The sequence below is a fragment of the Haemaphysalis longicornis genome, unplaced genomic scaffold (assembly GCF_048455015.1).
Source record: "Haemaphysalis longicornis isolate Haplotype H1 unplaced genomic scaffold, Haemaphysalis longicornis Haplotype H1 scaffold_1, whole genome shotgun sequence".
Taxonomy (NCBI): domain Eukaryota; kingdom Metazoa; phylum Arthropoda; class Arachnida; order Ixodida; family Ixodidae; genus Haemaphysalis; species Haemaphysalis longicornis.
Genome location: NW_027526203.1, coordinates 266,446,180 through 266,465,298, shown reverse-complemented (window position 1 = coordinate 266,465,298; position 19,119 = coordinate 266,446,180). Strand labels below are relative to the sequence as shown.

General features: G+C 47.1%; 1 protein-coding gene and 1 long non-coding RNA gene across 2 annotated transcripts in view; one reads left to right on the top strand and one right to left on the bottom strand.

Moving 5' to 3' along the window:
- The first annotated feature begins 10,178 nt into the window (after positions 1-10,178).
- Positions 10,179-19,119, top strand: part of LOC144145404 (long-chain-fatty-acid--CoA ligase 1) — a 130,521-nt gene continuing 121,580 nt past the window's right edge. Inside the window, exons 1-2 of the mRNA XM_077677010.1 lie at positions 10,179-10,399; positions 16,151-16,235. Coding sequence (XP_077533136.1) covers positions 16,157-16,235 — 79 coding nt within the window. The 5' untranslated portion in view covers positions 10,179-10,399; positions 16,151-16,156. The remainder of the gene's footprint in view (positions 10,400-16,150; positions 16,236-19,119) is intronic.
- LOC144145445 (uncharacterized) overlaps positions 17,989-19,119 on the bottom strand; it is a 61,617-nt gene continuing 60,486 nt past the window's right edge. Inside the window, exons 2-3 of the long non-coding RNA XR_013317499.1 lie at positions 18,172-18,225; positions 17,989-18,093 (exon numbers count right to left, since the gene is read on the bottom strand). This is a non-coding gene — a long non-coding RNA (uncharacterized LOC144145445). The remainder of the gene's footprint in view (positions 18,094-18,171; positions 18,226-19,119) is intronic.

Sequence of the window (19,119 nt, the reverse complement as noted above, 5' to 3'; positions counted from 1 at the left end):
GGAAGTTATCATTACCTAACGATCCACCTAACCTACGCACCAAACTCCATCCACAACCAATCCAAAAACCACACAGTTCTACTTGCCATTCATTCATTCCTGTCTTGGTGGATGTCTACAGGATCATCTTGAGGAATTCTTTCAGGCTACCATTTTTTATGTATCCCCAAATTACCTACACTACAATATAACCCAGGCCCGCATTCATATTTTGGAGACCCGCAAAACCTAAAGCTCTTTTTAGCGCCCAAATCTCTGGCGGTGCGTGCTAACAGATATGATCATAATAATCATAATTATGTCTACTGCCGGGGGAAGGTATCTCTTACAGACAACTCTTACAACTGCTCCTGTTCTGCGCTGTCCGAATTTGCCACCAAATCTTCTCCTATCACCCTTCTAGTTCTTGGCTTTTTCCCATTTTTAGTCCCATCTCTCGGCTGCCATTCTGTTACCCTGATGGTCCACCGGTTGTCAGTTCGCCGCAATACATGTCCGCCCAACTCCACTTGTTTTCTTAATTTGAGCTGGGATATCTTCCACCCGAGTTTGCTCCCTAACCCAACATGCCCGTTGTCACTCTCTGAGCGTTACATCTATCATTACTCTTTCTATGTAGCTCGGTAGGCCGACCCATTAGTAGCATGCTGTCCATTCCCTCAGATTGTTTACCGTATGTTCCCCAGCCCATTGCAATTGTACGCCCTATTTCCTTCGCCTGGTTTGGCACGCATCACAGCTCGGTATATTCTACAATCTTGGCTGCTCTATCATGCCGAGTTTCACTGCCGAGCTCTAAGCGATTGAGACCACCCGGAAACTGGAAAGCGAGATGCCATGCGGGTTATTGAAGGCCTGCCTCTCTTGATTTTCACCCGCGAACGCTCAAAGCTGACGCGCCGCCAAGCACCATCGGCGAGCTTGAAGAAAAACGCCACCGCACACGTAGCCTAAAAGTTGAAGGAACTGCTATTGGGGCGTCATTGGCTCAGTACATCGACCATACGTCACCTCAATCTTCCACAACGGCCGACAAACCTTCCTCCTTGGCTTGGACTCCAATCCCCGAACCCTGTCCCATTCGCCGTTCTCATCGCCAGGCATTGCAGCCCGACTGCCTTCCGCCTGGTTAATTAACCGCTTCAAGTCACCCTGGCTGACAACCCTCCTTTTACGAAAGAAATCTCTCCAGCGCTCCATGTGTACTCTTCTTTTTATGCCTAGGTCCGACCGACCCGGTGGTCCACTCGCAGCAGCAAGGTGGTGCTTCAGAGCCCCGCGTGGGCGTTGCTCTGACAGCGGCGATTAGGGCATTTGGCTGCTGTAAGACGACGCAAGCTGCCTTGGCACATGTCCTATGTGCACTGCGCCTGCCACAGAGGCGACCCTAGACTACCTGGACCACCTCCTGTGAACCTGTCCGACCCTTCAGTAGTCACGACAACGTCCGCTTGAAGAGCGCATGCTTTCACCCAGGACGGGCGCCTGACCTACCCCGCTGGTCGCACAGGCCACAGCTCCAGCTCCGTCTCGACTTTCTTCTCGAGGCAGTTCTCTTCAACTTCATTGCCGCGGGTGTACTAGCGCATAAAAAAATATAGTTCGGCCACAAATACGTATTCAATACTCTGCCTGCAACTTGCAGTGCGAGAGCAACCGGCACGAGGCTTTCCTTTGCGATTTCGGTGACGCCGCTGTTGCATATGTTCTTAAAGGGAAAGTGGACCGAGTTTGATGGGTAACCACAAAAAATTTCTAAATAAATTAGCGGAAATAATTTAAATTTGGTACTAAAATTTCTGAAATATGAAAGGTGGTGCCATGTGGTGTCATGTAGTGTATAAACGTAAAACTACCGCACCTATACAAACAACTCCCTGTTTTTCAATGTGTTATTTAATAACCGCACAAAGGAATTGGAAAGTGCGTTTTATTATTTTTGTAGATGAGGCCAAGTTTTTCGACACCTTTTTTCCTCTCACGAACAGGTGCCGTCAGAAGTAATTGGAACACGGGAGCTGTGGCCGAACCGAATCGGAGCGTCGTGTAGCTGCACCGGGGGTAAACGAAAGGACGAGAACACGCATGCGCGCCTGCCGACGGCGATAGCCCATCTATACCTCGCAAACCACTTCTTTTAACCTAGCTTCGAACATTGTTCGCAGCATACTGGTCTCGGCGATGGCGCTGATAGCAGAGTCGCATCTCCCAACGTCTCTGACGCACTTCCAGCGCACGCGAGCTGCCGGGAAAATGGCACGTTATCACAGGAATCTGCGGTGACAGTTTTTCTTTCAAGTATTTTTAGATAGGTGTGTGCGCTATCAGCGCCATCACCGAGACCAGTATGCTGCGAACAATCTTCGAAGCCTAGGTTAAAAGAAGTGGTTTGTGAGGTATAGATGGGCTATCGCCGTCGTGTTCTCGTCCTTTCGCCGAAAGGACGAGAACACGCATGCGCGCCGGGTGGCTGCACCGGCGGTAAAGTTTACCGCCGGTGCAGCCACCTGGCGCTCCGATACAGTTCGGCCACAGCTCCCGTGCTCCAATTACTTCTGACGGCACCTGTACAATTGACATTATGTTGCCGCGTGTCTCATTGCCATGGTTGCCAGCTTTCACTTGCGCAGCATATGTAAGACTGGTAGATCTAAAATTTCCGCTTTCAAACGTTCTAGGGAACTATCAGGAAAACCGTTTCCGTTCAAGGGTTTTTTTAAAGGAATCCTGCAACACTTTCGATCAACGCTTTTACTCTTTCCTTCCCGTCTGGAAGCACTGCGAAAGCTACAGTTATCGCCAGCACGAACCGGCACTGCGTGATTTGCTCGCCGCACTAGATGCGTCTTCCGTTCCTGCTTTGTTTTTGTGGCTTTCTTTTTAAAGTTGCTATCGAAAAGCGTTCATTGCTGGAACTGAAGGAAAACCGGCCAACAGCCGCTACATGCCCTCAGTGACGTAATTAGGGCCGTCGAAGAACGTCAAGACCGGGAAAGAGAGAAAAATCTTTTGAGCCAGTTTCCAAGTTATCTGATGGGCATGGAGCCGTTTTTCTGGCTGAGGTACTTTGCGACCCCCTAATCTAAGTACTGGGCGTGTTGGGTGGCTACGTTCTGCAAGCATTTAAGATTTCAAAAAAAACTTGAAAAAAGTGTTGCAAGGTCCCTTTAAGTGGTGCCCTTTCATTTGGAACTGAGAGCATATAACCCACAAAAATAGGTTCGCTGTCCCTTTAAAATGTTTCCCAAATGCGTCAATAGAAAGCTCTTGCTTTTTATGGGCAATATCTCCTGCCAATAAAAAGCTTCTCCCAATACAAATCTCTCTTTTTATTGCAAAGGTGACGACACTACTTGCAATCATGTCGCCACTTCGGAGTGGATGGCATCTGATTGACTCATTGAGGAGGGTGGAGGGGGAGTTTCTCCGCACGGGGCACACCACGTATTCCCCGTACACTTGTAGTGCTCCGTGCACTCGTAGTGCCCCGTGCACATGTACACTACGTGCACACTACAACGAAGGCATCCACTTGCACCCTGTGTAAAGACTGTCAGTAAAACAGGCGCAGGTAGAGTATAAAATGTTTGATCATGGGGCACAATAAGTGACATTTGGGGATTCTGCATTACAGTTTTGCGGTCTATTTTAAGGTTTAGGAGACCAAATAAAAATATATCATGCGTAGCAGATGTTGACCCATCTTGAATATAAAAACCAAAAATACGTGTCCACAAAAGTTGGCACCAAACCACATTGTCACTGAGTCTGTCCCATACCCAAGCACGCATAACACATAATACATCTACAGTGGGGATTGACCAAAATGGCGACGAGAATTCCCATATATATTTGGTGGATCATGTGCCCCTTGTCAATACCCACAAATGCATACCCGGCGTATGCCCACGCTCGTTTTTTTGTTTTTTTGTTTTTTTTTAATTCACAGGTTTATGAGGTGCTGCTTGAAATGTGCCCTTGCGAAATCACCGAAATCGCGTATAGACGTGCGTCACCAGCTGTCACTGTATGTAGTATAACCTGGGGTGTTTTTCTGAGCAGTTGGCAGCCCTGAAGAATTCTCATGCAAATGCGTAAAAACGAATAAAATCGACGTTGGTTTCTTCCTGAACGGCAACAGCGACAAGCGAAGGACATGCGGTAAATCCTTGGAGTATCCTTCCGTCAGGACGGAAAGTCCAACGCCTGGGTGGGAGCAGTGACGTCCAATATTGGCAACACCATTCGTCTTATCGACGGCAAACTGTGGGAAAATCCTGGGGCTCGGCGGAGGCAACCTTAAACCAGCTGGTCCGGGCTTGTTAGTTGCATCTCGGATGACGTACAGAAGGATTTACTGCAACCTTAATAGGTCCCATACGAGCAAATTGGAAACAACTGACAAGGAGGAGCTTCACGTTAATGCAGGATTACTATAGACACCTTAGGAGGAGGAGGAAACTTTACCCGAGATAATTATTTTAAGGCTTGAGGCTTTCTCATGTATGTACAACGTCTTGTTACCACAATGGCGGGAAGCGCTATATCTTTCTGCGGCTTGGCTATGCATCGGTGCGGCACGTACAGGTGCCGTCAGAAGTAATTGAAGCACGGGACCTGTGGCCGAACCGCATAGGAGCGCCGTGTAGCTAGCTGCACCGGCGGCAAACGAAAAGACGAGAACACGCATGTGTGCCTGCATGCCGACGGCGATTCCCCACCTATACATCTCAAACCACTTTTTTTAACCTGGCTTCGAGAATTCTTCGCAGCATACTGCTCTCGGTGATGGCGCTGATAGAATACACACCTAAAATATTTGAAAAAATAAAACTGTCAGCGCAGATCCCTTTGAGAGCGCCGCTTCTCCGGCAGCACGCATACGCTCGAGGTGTGTCAAAGACGTTGTCAGATGTGCCTCTGCTATCAGCGCCATCGCCGAGACCAGTATGCTGCCAAGTATTCTCAAAGCCAGGTTAAAAAAAGTGATTTGAGATGTATAGGTGGGGCAGCGCCGTCGGCAGGCTCACATGCGTGTTCTCGTCTTTTCGTTTGCCGCCGGTGCAGCTACACGGTGCTCCTATGCGGTTCGGCCACAGCTCCCGTGCTCCAATTACTTCTGACGGCACCTGTACCGCCTGAGTCCATGCCAGCCCCATCGAAAGCAGTACCAACCACCTTATCTGTCCGTTCCTCAAAACATCAGTAAACCACACCCGGCACATCAGACATGCCACACCAACCATCACGCGGGCAGACAAACGAAGAAAGCCGATACAGACAATTATTCAGCCATTTGGCTCTGGCGTCAGCATGGATGCACGCAATCCCGGGCCGGCACGGAGTCAGTATAATCAGTGTGGAGCTCACAACGATAGAATCCAAGAGCTTGTCCCCCTAACCTTCCCTCCCTTGCCACCTTTTTTCTCTAAATTGAGTCATTTAAACAACTGCATAAATCAGTATTGGTGGTGAGATGTTTGAGTGGCGCCCCCTGGCTCTGACGTCGGCTTAGAAACTCGCGCCGCTGTCGTCTGCTACACTCTGCTTGTGAGGGGCAGCATTTCCTGTGCTAGAAATCACCAGCTTTGATGCTTTCGTGCATTAAAAGCGTATGTTTAGAAACTCGGTTATTTTTGCCAGCTTCCGACACATCTGGATAATTTCAAGCTGTATCCCCCACAAATTTGCAACACACGAAGAGAGAGAGAACAAATTTCTTTAGAGCATCGGTCAGAAGATCGTATGTAACTCGTCCTTTCTAGGTTATTCGCGAGATTCAGCGCTCAGAGTTTCTCAATAAGTATTCAAAATGCGTGGGCTTCCCTGCAGTATTTTTGAGATGCTCTTATGAAGACTCAACACTCTCATACCAAGCAGCGGGCCCCTACACGTGCATCACACAGCAGGAAATAAAGCGGCTGTCTTCTACTTCTTCCGTTTTCGTTGTCTTGTATCAGATGAATGTTTTTTTTTTTCCCTGTGCCCAGCGCATTAATTTTTCTGCACCGTCACACATGTCTTATTAGTATGTTTGGTTATGTTTGGGGGCTCACAAAGATCGTGGGGGACCCACCACGGCTGCTCAGTGGCTAAGGCGTTGTGCTGCTGAGCACGAGGACGCGGGTTCGATACCCGTCCGCGGCGGCCGCTTTTCTGATGGAGTCGAAACGCAAAAACGCCCGTGTGTACGAGATTTCGGCGCAAGTTAAAGATCCCCAGGCGGTCAAAATTAATCCGGAGCCTTCTACTATAGCGCGCCTCATCGCCTGCGTCGCGTCGGCGTGTTAAACCCTATAGGGTTTAATCAATCAATCAATCAATCAATCAATCAATCAATCAATCAATCAATCAATCAATCAATCAATCAATCAATCAACGATCGTGGGGATATTTTCTTCAGGCTGTATGGCTACATTCCCTTCTTTACAAATTGGCTTTCGTTATGGCTGCGTAGGTGCAAGAAGGGGCATATCCGAAGCATGCGTTGTTCATTCACATGCAAATACAATGAGAAGGTTTGTGCTACGCCATTGCGATCGCGCCCCAGACAACGTTGTCCAGAGTACTCGAAGGCGGCTTTTTTGCTCCAAATTTGTATCGTAGCCATCGTTACCATAATGAACTGACTCTCATCCCGAACAATTATGACGTGATTACGGTGTTGAAGGCTTGATATACTCAATAACGAACTCAATAAATAGTTTACGTGCATATATATTACAAAAATCGAAACCGATGAAGATTTCCCAGCAGCTCTTTATTGTTTTCCAAACCTTCTTAGCCGTAAGGAACAAATCCTACTCTTACTGTCTTGTCCTGGACTGAGGACCCGGCCCACAAATCAGCTCGATTTTATTGTGAATGTTTTCTCCTCCTCCTATGCCTCCTCGTTCTTTTGAGCGCAGTTTTCCTAACGCATATCTGAATATTGGGAAGAAATGGCTGTGGGAAATGTGCCAAAATATCCCTCCAGGTGTGAACAAGCATAGTGTTACTGTATTTTTACCATAGACGAGACTCGTTTTGCTCAATAAACCTCCACAGTAGTTAAAAGCCTGGTATAAAACCAGCCCTCGCCTAACCACACAGTGGGTTATTTGGAACTCAAACTACAGTTTTTGCAGCCCATAGAGCATGTCGGCATACTTTCATGCAATGACAACGTAAAGTGATGGCACAAAAATACTTTCCAGCATTCGGCAGGTTTAAAAAAACTGTTTTACCTTACATATCATTACGGGGACTCGTAATGCCTTCTTCCAAAGCCGACAGCCCCGAAGGCCTAGAATTTGTTTTGCTCTTGTATTTTCGCTGCTGTCGGTTTCTAGCAGTGGGCTGTTCCCTTTGTTCGGAAGATTGCTTAATACAGAAGCTGATGCCTAGCTCCGACCCTTCGCGCTCCGCACAGGACTGGCTTCGCAAGGAATGGAGCGACGCCGGCAATGTTTCTTCCGTACCAGTATCCAAAACTATACTTTAACTCACGCCTTGAGCTAGTGTATGCGATTTTAAGTATATTGTTATGATGAAAAGTTACGCACACGCAAAATATGGTGCGGACAAGCATCACACGTCAACCGAGCGCAAAGAAACAGCAGGTAGAACGACTTCGAGTGAAGCAGACGACAAATGCGAGAATCCCTATAGCCGACGTCACGGAAGCGCGCTTCGCAGCGCCGCCCGTGGTCGCGCTCATCGCAAATAGTAATAAAATTTGCACCAGTCTTTCCTTGCATCTGATTGCGTAACGACCATGGAAGTATTGCCACGTGGGTACATCGTGACGAATTGATAAGGCCGGGTTCAGACTGTTGTCGCAACTTTCGTAATAACTTTAAAGAATGACGTCATTTCATGTCTCAGCCCACCGAACTGCGTGACACGCCGTTTTCTTTTGCGTCCATAGCCCTCAATATGGCTTTTGCGTCGGTAGTCTGAATATAGCCTAACGCTAAGGCTATGTTCAGACCACGGGTTCAGACTACCGACGAAAAAGCCATTCCGTGATCTATGGACGTAAAAAAAACGGCATGTCACGCAGTTCGGTTGGCTGAGACGTGAAATGATGTATAATTATTTAAAGTTATTACGACAGTTGCGGCAACAGTCTGAACCCGGCCTAAGGAATGACATAAAACAGGGTTTGACACTTTATCGCTTGCGGTTACCGCGTTACACCTACGCAGTACAATGGAAATGGAAGTAACGCTAACATTGTTTTAATGCATAGAGAAAAATTTGGCAAACAACCAACGTACTTATGGGCGAATGGCTGCCTTGGTGCTAATTATTTGTTGGATGTGTAGTGAGCAGTTACTCCACGTCGGCATGAACTATAACACTACAGATATTCATGATGTGCTTCGGTGAACACGCCAGGTGATTTCCCATGGACTAAACAGGGGCATTACACGGCTTTTACAATGAACCAAAGTCGACAAAACAGTGTTCCTCCGTGCAAAATAATCCGTAGTCATCTTAACCGCGACCCACACGAAATATAATTGAAGCACTCCAAATTGTCTAAATGGCGACGCATGCAGAAGCGCAGTGTCGAGAAAGTTTGTACTAGAACGAGACTGCCTGTCTTGTGGGCATTCGAGAATAACGTGCCCGGAAATAAGACCTGTTTTCGGACATTTTTTAGGTGCGGGGCACCTTAGGATCACACAATGTCCGTCCGCGTCCATGCGCATAGCATTTTTACAATCGCAAAAACAAGATTCGAGCCTGTGTCTCGTAGACCAGACAGAGTGACAGAGTTAGTGTCAGTCGTCTTACCCATTGGGCTACGACCGTGACTCAGTACCCGAGAGTCAAACGGCTTACACCCTCGCCTGTAACGGTGCGGAGTACCTTGGACCTCCCAATGTCCGTCCGTGCCCATCCGTGTCCATCCGTGCGCACACCACCATCCAGCGAAAATCAAGCGAAATTCGATTTGACCCTTGAGTTGCAGTTTCACTTAGGGAATAATCAAGGTGAAACTCACTGCTCAAATCGAATGACGGTCGGGGCGCAAATAGGATGTCACTCGGGGCACAACTAGGATGTCATTTCGAGTACCCGCACGCCGCACCGTCGCCATAATCCACGGAGTGGAGATGCTGCCATTTTTTCTTTGTTCTGCTCTTTTTTTTTTTTTTTGTAGAGGTGCATGTTCAAAAGTTCGAACGGTGAGGGGGGAGGGGGGCGAATATATTGGCGTAAAGGGGAGTTTTGGGAGGTTCAACCCCCAACCCCGAAATGTTCATTGATAGATGTTTCCTTCTCTCCCTTTGATGAAACTTGCATAAAATGCACTGATGACTTGCTAGAACTATATAATATATAATTACTTTAAGGCGGAGGCAATATTGTTGCATACGCACCCAACCCCTTCCCTTATATAATTTCTGTTTACGCCGCTGGCCGAATGAGCACGTGGGCTATCAAGCGCGCCTTAGTGGAGGCCTATTGACCAATTTAGACGACCTGGATATCACAATCTGCCATCGAAATCTCTGCGTACGCGAGCTTTTTCTCAGAAAAGCAGCCGCCATAGCTATCAATATAACCTGCTTCCTCGTTTAGGCTTAGCACCGCCCCGCCGGTAACCCATCGCGACCGGAATATAGAGACCTCGCCAGCAAAGAAGTGTGCTGTTCCTGGCGCTTGATTGTCCAGTGACCATACTGGTGCAACAACCCGTCTTCAATATTGTTTCCACCGTTTGCTTTGATCGCGTTTGTCAGCGCCGTGTAACACGAGGCGCAGTGTTCGCGACTTGTTGACAAGAACTCTTGACCGCCGGCACAAGCGAAGGAGTCAACAGCGCGCAGGACAGTAGCGCCTAAACAGCCGTTAGACGTCCCGGTTGTTTGGACGCCGTCACGGGGACGGCTATGAGGAGACGTCGCACAATGGAGGCGCGGCATGACGTCGACCCGTTGAGAGAGGAGTGCGAGCGAGCGTGCGTACGCGCTCAGAGACGGAGTCCACGTGGCCTCCGTTTATCGCCGTGACGTGGCGCGTTGCGGCTCACTCCGGTGCGAGTGCACGCGAAATTACACGGTTGTTTCGCTTTCCCCTCCCCGCCTGCTTTCTCCCTCGGTCTTTACTTCTCTCTTTTCCGCATTCCCTCTCCCTATCAGTGCGCGCGTCCTCGCCGTTCAGGCGCCTTTAATTCGCAGCGCAGCGCCCCCGGTGTGTGTACGACAGCGTGGTCTGGTGCAGCACAAGCGCGAGCAACGGAGACGGTGGCCAACCGGCAGCTCCACGTCCATCGCCCAGGACTCGGGCCCTTCAGCAGCTTTCGTACTGATCTCTCCCTGGCCGGACTCTGCGCCTCCTTCACCGAGACTACGCTGAATTGCTGAGAACAGTGTGACGGCGCCTACAGCGGCACGGCCGAAACGTAAGTGTTCGATTCCCTGCGTTACTTAACCTTTTCCTTTTCCCTCTATCCCATATCGGGCACACAATAAAGTTGCCCCCTCTCTCATCGCTGGGCTCGAGCTACCCTCGGCCCCCGTTGTTTTGGTGCCGGCCATCAACAGTGCAGTATATGAATTCACACTGAAAATTCACGCGGGATGATGAAAGTGCGCAGCGTACTGTCGTACGTCTGCCTTTCTGTATTCGGGGCGGCCCTCGGCACTTTTTCTGGCTATGTTTGGCCCGAACTGGGAAGTTTAGCAGTTTTGCCGAGAGTCAATTCAGATCTAGGGAGCACACTGCATAAGAAAAAAAAAAATACCTCGCCTACACTAACATCCTCGACTTCGTCTGTTGCTTTTTATTTCGTTTTTCGCGTGGTCCTGCTACAAATTAATTAGGGCCGAGATTTGAAACTGTTTGACAAATTGTTTAACCATGATGTGAAGCATACATTGCATCGATCAAGCATACATGAATTGTTTATCAGTTAAGTTATGGCTGGTAAGGAAGAATATATGTGAGTTCAATGCTTTCTAAGTCTATTCCCTCTGTTACAGCATCACTTCTCTGTATGTCAGTTTAGTTTGTTACATATTCGTATAGCGCGTGCATACCAGATTTCGAACACACTAGTCTGCCTCTCGTTCATACTGTCGTATAATGAGAGGGCACTGTGTGCAACGGAAAATTGGAATCAATGTGTGCGGGTCGCACGCGCGATTCGTGGCGTGGAATAAAAAATACCCGCGCGCGCCTTTCGGCAGCAAGTCAAAGGACACGAGACGGTCTATTAAACAATGTCGTAATCTTCAAGTACACCGCGCCTATTGGGCCGGACGTTTCTCCAACTAGTAAACACCCAAATGCGAGCATTTAGCTTACATACGATAGTCGAGTCTTTTTAAAAGAGAAGCTCGTAGCCAGTCTGCAATAAGATTCTGCAAAACAGAAAGCAACATCTAAACAAATTCAGACATACGCCTTCAAAGCTTATCACGAACTTTGCTGGCGAAACATTCGTCGAACCGGGAACAACCATGTGTCAATGGCAGTCGATAAATCCTCTAGCTGGGCCAATCATAAGCTTAACCACTAACTGTGAGCTTACTTGACGAGCAGTTGTCATGATGGTGCTTCGCGAAAGCATTTTAGGGAGTCTGCGAAGTCATCCGCAAAATTTCACACCTATTTTCTTCTTTATCGTTGCCTTTTTGGAAGATACCTACGGAGAGCTGGTTTCGCTGCCCGTCATGTAAACAGTATCTTTGCTGCTTCGCACTATTATATATTGTTTTTTCTCGTTATCAGAGCTGTGCAAGAAGCAATAGACCTACAAGGAAAGCATGATACTGTTTGCGCTGCTGAGCACGAGGTCGCGAGTTCAATTCCCGGCCGCGGCGGCCGCTTTTCTGGTGGAGGCGAAAAGCAAAAACGCCCGTGTGTCCGAGATTTCGGCGCACGTTAAAGATCCCCAGGTGGTCAAAATTAATCCGGAGCCCTCCACTACGGCGCGCCTCATCGCCTGCGTTAAGTCGGCGCGTTAAACCCTACAATCAATCAATCAAAGCATGATACTGTCGTACGGGCGACTTAGCCGCAAGAAGATCTTGCTTTATGCAATTGTATAAAGCAAGGCGCCCCTGGACTTTCATTACCTGTGAAAGTCCGAAAAGGGATTCCGGGCAAAATAGATTTTTCGACACATCTCAGAGTTCTTCGCTCTCAGTTGTCCACTAACTCGCCCTCGCTCTACTAAACTATGAGCCTCATGGTTAACTTAGTTGGTATAGTTCTGCTTTGGAAAGGACCGGACAAAAAAACTGGACGTGCGAAAAAATAGCAGGAGGAAATGCTGTCCTGCTCTTTTGTCGGTTGTCCTGAGATGCAACGCCCCAAGGGACGACGTTCTCTTTATCTTGGCTCCCAAAGAACGTCGCCCTGAGAGCACTACTCACAAATGCCCTTGTTTGGGGATGTTGTATTTGCGGTGATGGTTATCTTTACTCTAAATCAATTAAATGATATGCACCCATGCTCACTATCGCTTACTTTTGTGCCTTTACGTAAGCTGAATAGCTTGATAGGGTCAGTTGTCCTGTGTTCTCAGAAGGCAGACATTTATCGGCGATCGAGATTCTCATATCGGGGGTGGGGGATCTTACGCTTCCTCTTGTGGGTGTAGAGTGCATCTGTGTCGTTAACAATAAAGATATAATAGCAACGCTATTAAAATTATGCTACATCTCCGATAAGTCAATGTTCTATTTTCTATAGCTCGCCTCTCGCAGCGGCAATCAATTCTTGCATTTTGCTCTTTTTTTTTTTTTCATTGTGAGGGTATGCAGTGAACGGGTAGACTTGTGTTGACATGTTGAAGTAATGCAGAGCTTGGTGAGAAATTTTCATTTTTTTATGCACGTAGTTTTAGAAAAAAAAATTGGTTCCAGCTTCAAAGCGCCTGGCTAACTTTGTTAAACTTACTTTGACCATTTATGCTTCAAGCATATATCCGATAATAGTCTCAGCTGCTACAGCAGAAGTCAGTAATCTTTCTGGAAGCGTTTGTATAAGTTACAAACGGAGCCTAATTTGCGACGAGTGAGTAAAAATGGACAAAACAATTGTCTGCTCCTAGTTTTATACGCGGATCACGGGCACAATTTAACTTCACTGTTTCTCTAACGTTAACGGCTTTAGTGATCGCGCCAGAGCAGCTACGCGCTTTTTAGTTACGAGATAAATATGACCTGTCATGGCTCATGAGAAAAGAGGCTCGACATATGAAACTTGAAATACGTTTAAAAAGGATGCAAACAGCTGCGTGTATAGCTGATCGCAATAGCACGAGGAATAGATACAGAATCCAGGGCATTGACAGCGGCGAAAATTTTCAGATTGGAATCATATGGATGTGGTCACCACAAGACAAAAAGGGCATCCCTCTCGGGATGCTAAAGATTACCACAGTCACTCAAATATCACGCAGCATGCATAACAAAGTATGACGCACCACCCGCGTCAGAGCTCTCGAAAATATCTATGTTTGGTAATCTCACACCAGGTGCACCGACTCATCCCTGTATGCAAACAAACCCGCTCATCTAGTCACAGAGCAGAACTAAGAGTAGCAAAGGCTCGCACTAGAAGCACAAAAACTGCAGAAGACCTACCCCCCCCCCTCCCAAAGGGAAGAGGAATTCGTTGCGGTAATTACAGACTCCCAAACAGCACCACGCAAAGATTACACCATTTGCCGAATATCCCCCTACGCGCTCCACATCCTACGCTCTGCGAATACGTTACCCCTAATCCAACTTGTCTGTACGTCTGGTAACGAGTCCTCCAAAGAAAATGAAGCGGCGCACATACATTCCGGGCTATCTCCGAAGAGTGCAACGATCGAAGACCTCAACTGCTAACGTATTACACAGAAATCTTAGCTTTCAGCCGCCACGAGCGCAGAATATTATCTACACCGCATCCCTATGTAACCCGCACCGAAGCCATGACTCTGCGCCAATTGCAAGCAAACCCCCATGGCACCATACGCGGCATACATCGCAACCTGTACCCCGCAAATTGTGCTTCCAGCGCCAGCCCAGGGTACCGTATAGAATGGGAGTGCTCACAAACCCTTAGCCTCTCCGAAAACCCCAACCGCAGCGACGAGCAACGGGTGGCCCTTTCGACCAGCTCAGACCTGCCTGACCGATGCGACCTGGAATGAAGAGCAGGAGCTGCTAGCGCAGGCCTAGGTGGGTTTTCTGGACTAAAGAAGACCCGCACAGGACGAGTTCTTTTAACATCAGCACCCAAGGCTCGTCTTCAAAAAAGTTTATTGAATAAAATTGGTTGGTATCATTACCGACATCAATTGTCGCCACTTCAAATGCCACCAACAGGCCGTCGCCCCTTTAAAGTCATTTCAACAAAAGATTGCTTTAGCTGTACATTTTTCGAAATCTAAAGGTAAGGTTAGAGCCATGGTGTTGCTTCGGAGATATACTTTAAAATAACGCTGCCACCCGTTTGACACACCAAAGAACGACGACAATATCTGTTTCGTTATCTAGAAGGGATACGGCGAGCTTTCTGCGCAAACTTGCCCGAGAGAGTACACTGTACAAACTGACTGCCTGCCCGAGCGCAAGTATTAGTGCACTTAACCCGCATGCTTAGCGTCCCCTTCCATTAAGCCTCCCACATTCTGACGCAAGTTTTCTTTGTCGTCTCTGGCTAGAAGTCGCATTCACAGATGGTTACTGCTATTACTTGGCCGGAATGGCAACCACTGAGTCGGGTGAAGTCTGTGACACGCCGGAGACCGTACGGCAGGTTCTATGCGAGTTCCCGCATTTTTCTTCGGAAAGAGGGCAGCTTTCCTCAACTCAATGAAAGCTAGACTCCCGGCGGCCGTTCTCTGATGAGAAAATCCTGGTTCACGATGTAGCCTTCCCTGTCGTCAACGTGAAAGGCAGCAAAAGCGCTCATGCACTTAAAAAAAAAAGATGGACTTGCACACAAGACTGCAGCATAATAGACTAGACTCTATAGGGACACTCACTAAACTCTGTCTTATAGTGTCCTAACGCTGGGAGCACCTTTTTACGCTTTGTCCTTATATTTTGCTTTCTTTTTCTTCTTTATTTTTCCCCCCCTTTCCCACATGCAGGATAGCAAACTAGGCCATAGCCGGTTGACATTCCTGCTTTTTTTCTGCTTTTAAATCGAAGCTTTCTTCGCCTCACTGGCGCACGTGCACGAAAACGCACTGCAGGAAAGCCAACTTTACACATAATGATGATGAGTTTCCACGAAGGCACATCAAGCGCCTCAAAAGAAAAAAAGAAACGCTTCCCGTGGTCGGAAGCGAACCTGGGTTCCTCGCGTTGTGTAGCCGACGTCTGCCCGACTCCCGACACGGTCGAAGCAGTTTGGATTTTGGAATTTGACTTTCACTCAGGTCACATGGGAGAAAACTTCACGTTTTTACCATCTTTCTCTTAATAAGGGGGCTCTTATTTGTTTCCTCATTCCTTTAACTTACAATGTTGCCCTAGTTCAGGAAAAAGAAGGAGGGAGTGGCCTGCCAGGAATAAATTGTTGTGCGTGGTGGGAGAGTGCACGCTTGCGTGACAGCTGTGTGTAAATTTCTGGTTGTTGTTGCAGCTAGATTCTAAGAAACGCTGCAGGTGGGCTTCCCAACAAAGCTCCAGAACGACCAATGAGCGTTCCCAAATGTCCGAATCTGGCGAATGACGACGCTCAGCATGTGATTCGAGTAAAAGAATCTGCGCTGGGATAACAGCGCCCATGCAAGCCATGCGCTGTTGTCCCAGCGCAGATTCTATTTTTTGTTCGAATAGTATGATCGTCCTCGTCATTCGCCAGATTAGCACATTTGGGCACGCTGATTTGTCGTTCTGGAGCTTTGTGACAAAGCCCACCTGTGTAGTCTAGTTTATGATCCCCTTCAGTTGCATCTACTACCAACCTAGCACTGTCAATAAACGCAATTTCCACTCTTTTAAGCATTCAAGACAAGCATAGCACGCTTAGAAGATGTGTTATCTGAACTACGATATTTCTCGGTGCTTACAATGATTGTGTGTGTGCATACATGCGTACGTGCATACATACCGTGTGAAGTCTGCAATTTTTCTCTGTATTAATACCAACAAACGCCTATTGTTATGTAAAACTTTTTTTTGCTTTGCATTTTCTATAGGTTACAATGTCCGTCTCTGACAGAACTGAAAACAGAAAGAACGAGGCCACTGGCGATGAGGAAAGCACACGAGTCGTCAAGAAAAGTACGTACAGAGCCAGAATTTCCCAAACTTTATTAGTATAAGGGTTACGTGTTAAAATGTCACACCCTGGGAGTACTAGCGCTGCCAAGTGTGATCGACGTCTATTAATTTAGCCGTCAATTACGCTTACCTGGCGGGGTTCTTGCCTTGGGTTTTGAAACTTAACTTTCATTATGGGCTGTTAGTTCAATTCTGCCTGCTTTTGCACCATTCGCTTATGGTCCATTCCGTAGTGATTAGTGTTCGTGGAGGCAAACGCATACATAAACTGCTTTTCTAGGCCATTAAACCGAACCGTTCTCACCCTATGCCTTCACACACCATAAACATTTGTACCGTCTGTGTTTCTTCGCCATCTTTTTTGTTTGTTCTTTCTTTAAAGTGGTGAGAAAACCCTCGTTGCGCGAAGTCTAGTCACTCGGATACGTCGTTCGACCGTGGATGCAGGTTCATGAAGGTCAAAGACAAAGTGCTCGCGTTTTAGAAATGGGCTTTCAGGCGAGGAGGCCGTTTCTTCGCCCGGGGAAATGCAACTGACGCGCTCTGCGAGGCTGTGTCTATTAAAATTGCGTACTCTGCCACAGCAACCACGAAGTTACCGTCGTTACATGAGTGGCGAGACCAGTGAGTAGTATGGGGGATCTATTCACTGGCGGGTTCTTTATTGTGGGCCTCCGCTGACCTTGCCTGTAATAATGTGACAACAAAAAGTCAAGACAAATGACACTATGGCACTGTGCTGCGTCACAGGTGCATTAATTTAATTGCTGTGATAATGTTTCAACCCGAAGAACGTTCTCAATGCTCCTAAAGACAATGGTTTATTAACATAGTTAACTACTCCGAAGAATAGTCATCTGGATGCTTGGAAAAAAAAAAAATATATATATATATATATATATATATATATATATATATATATATATATATATATACGATAGAGAAGTCAAACTGAAAAACATAACAACATTTATTCTAACGTTTCGACCGGGGGCCGGTCTTTTTCAAAGACCGGCTTTGAAAAAGACCGGCCCCCGGTCGAAACGTTAGAATAAATGTTATGTTTTTCAGTTTGACTTCTCTATCTAACAGCTAACCTCATAGCCAGGAACCTTTTCTCTTAACTCTATATATATATATATATATATATATATATATATATATATATATATATATATATATATATATATATATATATATATATATATATCTTTCATTCGTTTATGAAAGGAGCCGCAACATACTGAATTAACAAAGATATCTTCAAAAACGCAGAGCGCACGTTTACCGGGCTTGCAGCTTACTTTTATTCGTCAGCCTTGAAACTCCTGGGCATTCTTTGCTGTACTTTCTTTTCCTTTTCAATATCTCTGGAGTACCTCTTCTGGAGGTCAATAGGAAACTAAATAAGAAATGTTGAAACAGCAAAGATAAGCGCAGCACGTTTTTCATCAAAGCGCGCTGAGGACATAGCTCGAGCGGGCGTTGTATAAACTCGAGAAAGGGTCCCGCCGAAGTTCGACTGGCATCTATTCGAGCTGCTTTACTGTGATTAAAAGTTTGTCACGACTGCATACACATGTAATGCATTTGAGTTCCTTTTGTTCACTCCCCCCTCCCCTCCCCCCTAAAAAAAAAAGAACACGGAAAGGCAGCAGATAGCGTTTAGCTTTTCTTTCTTTTTTTTTCTTTTTTTTTTTCACTGTTGATCCTGGGGCGGGTATCCGCTAACGGTTATCGATATCCTCCGGCGCCCTTTCCGAGTCACGTGACGCGCTGAAAGAGGTATGTCCTTTCAGCGCCATCTTCCTCCGTAGGCCTTCTTGTGCAAGCAGTACCGTCTTGCGGTCCGCACATTCTGCACTCGGAAGGGAAAACGTCCGTCAAGTTCGCACAATAGCATTGCGATATTACGGATAATGTATATTGGACATACAGGCAGGTGCGTCCTCCTGAAGTCTTGCTCCATTATAGTTGCCCAGCAGGCCATCTGGAGTTGAAACGCAATTCTCTTTGTTCATCGTGTCAGTTGAGGTAATAAAATGGCTACATTGTTTAAAACTTCGAGAGGGCAAAAGAATAGGAAAAAAGGGCGTATACGCGGTCATCATGAGCCAGCATTGTGCAAAGAAATGACGTAAAGGACAGGATATCAGTCATACTTCCGTTCAAAACTGTTCAAAAAGGCTCAAGTGACTTCGTGCAGCGACTTAGTTTTTTTTTTTATTATTTGTGAGAGTCTTGCTGCGCGATACTGCTCTTCGAACATTGAATGTAAATAAACGACGCTTTGCATGCTTTGTTTTTTACCTTGGAGTGCTCTTTAAAAATATATTTGCCACATGTCTAAGGCATGCTCTACGGCTTAACCTTTCGTGATATAAGACATTCAGGATAGCTGCTAAGTGGATGCTTTTCTGGTGTAAGCATAAGTTATCCGCGGTGCCTGCGGACAAGGTTCTGACACCGGTGTGCTCGTGGCGTTCCGTCTCAGTGCCACCGCCAGTTTTCATTTAAAGAGGCCCGGAAGCATGTTTCGAAAAATTATTATATACATTATGAGGTGTTACGCACCGACGCGTATACAGGGGCGTTGTGGCGCGCCATAGTGGAGGGCTCCGGATTAATTTTGACCACCTGTGGATCTTCGAATCTCGAACACACGGGCGTTTTCGCTTTTCGCCTCCATCAGAAAAGCGGCCGCCGCGGCCTGCAATCGAACCCACGTCCTTGGGCTCAGCAGCACGACGCCTTAGCCACTAAGCCACCGCTTCGGGTAGGCAGACATAGGGTCGTCTGCGCACAATTGACAGCATTAAAAAGTCATCCCTTCGCTTCCTTCCCTGTTTCGAAATCACGCTGATGTTGTCGCACAAACGACGTC